Source organism: Apaloderma vittatum, unplaced genomic scaffold, assembly GCF_000703405.1.
Source record: "Apaloderma vittatum isolate BGI_N311 unplaced genomic scaffold, ASM70340v1 scaffold31476, whole genome shotgun sequence".
Taxonomy (NCBI): domain Eukaryota; kingdom Metazoa; phylum Chordata; class Aves; order Trogoniformes; family Trogonidae; genus Apaloderma; species Apaloderma vittatum.
The window spans coordinates 3,922-6,429 of NW_009721816.1; the positions used below are offsets into that span (position 1 = coordinate 3,922).

Genomic DNA, 2,508 nt, shown 5'->3' on the forward strand with positions numbered 1-2,508 from the left:
ACAATTTACCAGTTTATCAGCTGATCTCTAACTGCACGTTAATATTTAAACGCAAACCAAAATTATTGAAAAACACATTCTTAAGACATGAACTTGCCTTGATTCAATTAAAACTGTCCATATGAAAAGCCTTCAACATAGCGTGTATTACTTGGGCTCAACACTGATTTAATTTGAAAACAAGTTTTATGGCACAATGAATTCAAAAGCAAAAATAATTTCCTAAGTAGGTAAACTTAAAATACTTTACACACTTCTTTTGCCCTGGAAACATTAACTATTCCCACTCTGCCAACATAAGAACACTGGTAAGCTCTACACGCCTTAACCAGCCATGCTCAAGGCAGCACAAAGTCTTAAACTCAAAAGGCGTGCTGGTGAAACCAAGGGTTCCAACTTGGAATTGTTGAGCCCCAGCACACCATCAAAGGTCAAAAGAATTTTAAGAAACCAACAACTCTCAGGATCATTCTCATGAGGAAGGTCAAGATAAAGAGATTCTTATTTACCTGCCAAGAAACAGCCCCCAAAACAGCAGTCGCGACAAGGCTGAAAAATACCAGCTGTTCTGAAATTAAACAGAAGTGACGCATTCCTTTAGATGCCATAACTCTGTCAAGGCTGTTGTTTTCTGCACGGTGGGTGTAGTATACCTTGTGACAGTCATTGAGTTTTGTATGAAATCCCCAAAGAGTTATAAAAAAAATCACATGACAAATCATCCAGAAAATTCCAAAAATAGAAAAACCAGGTATCACAAAATACCAGAGATCCAAATCGCGTAGCTTAAAGGCTGCGAGAACGAAAAAGATCAGTTCAATGACTCCAACTGAGATGACAGAAAGCCTTCTGCAGATTTTACCGCGGTATAAGTAGGGCTTCCATCGTTCAGTAACTGAAAGTCCACTGAAGTAAACGTCGAGAAGGGGATCTGAAATCAGGCAGCTGAAGAAACACGCCAAGGCAAATGGGTTTGTGGGGATTTTCAGTGATGGAAAAAACAGCAAGGATGCAATGGCTCCAAAAATTGCCAAATTCGGAATTGCCAAAAAAGACTTCATACGTAAGTCAATAATCAACATGGCCAAAGCCACAACCAAAAGAATAATACTGACAGATTTTTCTACGAGCATAGTTGTGCTGGCAATCGCAAACCCAACTAGCTCCAAAAATTCAACTGTTGTCAGCAGAGTTGGTCGATGATGGATACAACCACAAATCCTTTCAACCAAAGCACATAATATCCTTAAAACAATGGCAGAGAGGAGCAAGTATTTAGTAGCTTCTTCTTTCACATCTGTTTTGAAGGCAGAATTATTAAGAAAACAGAGAAGGCCAAGCAAAAAACCAAACCAAAGATTGGAGAGACTCAAACTTGCTGCTTCCATCGAAAAATAGTAGTACAGTATGCTGGCAATTCCAAGAACAAAAAGCCCAAGGATAAATATTACCAGAATCAGTGTATCTGCAGTTTTTTCCCATCTGACATAAAGACCCATGCAAACGGCAACCAGCAGGTTGATTCTGGCGAGATAGCCAAGGTATCTGACTGATGAGTGCATGTTCACTTCTCTGTTTGCTTCCTCCAGCCTTGTCATTGCTGCATAGAGACAATGACTAACACAGTAACGCAGTGACCTACACATGTAAACTGCAGTTAGGGGGTTTTACCCACTTGTCTGAAAGTAAATATCTGGGTTTCATTCAACAAACACGATGCAATCGCTGCCTTCTGTAATATCATTTCAGTAACAGTGGCCCAGAATCGCTGAAGTCCTGGAAGAAGAATTAAAAAAGTTTTAGTGGCGAATTCCTTTAAAACATACACAGCATAAACATGATACAGCCTTTCCCATCAAGAAGTTTAATGCCATAAAGACCAAGTAAGTACACTGTTAAAGGTCATTCAGATTGGAGTTGTTATTAAAACCAATATAAAATGGGTTCTGCCTACATCTTCATTCATCATTTGAATGAGAACAAAATGTAAACCAAATTTGGCCTGTGCAGTTTTTCCAAAAAATCTATCCATTAGGTATCTATACTGCGTATCTGTGGGTATCCAAAATATTCCTACAATATCCATTACTTTCTAAAATAGTTTAATATTGCCCTAAAACATCGTTCCCTGAGTTCTCACTTTATACTAAACCTTTTCTGTATGCTTTGGAAGAATTCTTTTTGTCAAATAGCTACAGGATTTACAAAAAGAAATTCATAATCAGTTAACAAGTTGAACTCACAGTAGATTATGAAAAAGAATATTATCGTTATATCCGTTTCACAGAAGGGGAGTGGGACATACAGATTTATCAACTGATCTGGCAACATTTTCAGAGACTATGTCTTAATGCAAACTCAAAGCCTTCATTTTCACCCCTCCAAGCTACTTTTTTTTTCTTTCCACAAAATAACTCCCCAAAATGATCAGGATAAATATTATATTTAGATCATAAATGCCTCCTACTCAGATCCATTTAACTCACACGCTTTTTTTTTTTTTTTTTA

At 37.6% G+C, this 2,508-nt stretch overlaps 1 protein-coding gene across 1 annotated transcript; it reads right to left on the minus strand.

Annotated features, from left to right (window-relative positions):
- Nucleotides 1–431: 431 nt before the first annotated feature.
- Nucleotides 432–1,646, minus strand: TMEM168 (transmembrane protein 168). The gene has a single exon (XM_009871546.1). The coding sequence runs from the start codon at nucleotides 1,644–1,646 to the stop codon at nucleotides 432–434; it is 1,215 nt and encodes a 404-aa protein (XP_009869848.1).
- Nucleotides 1,647–2,508: the final 862 nt, after the last annotated feature.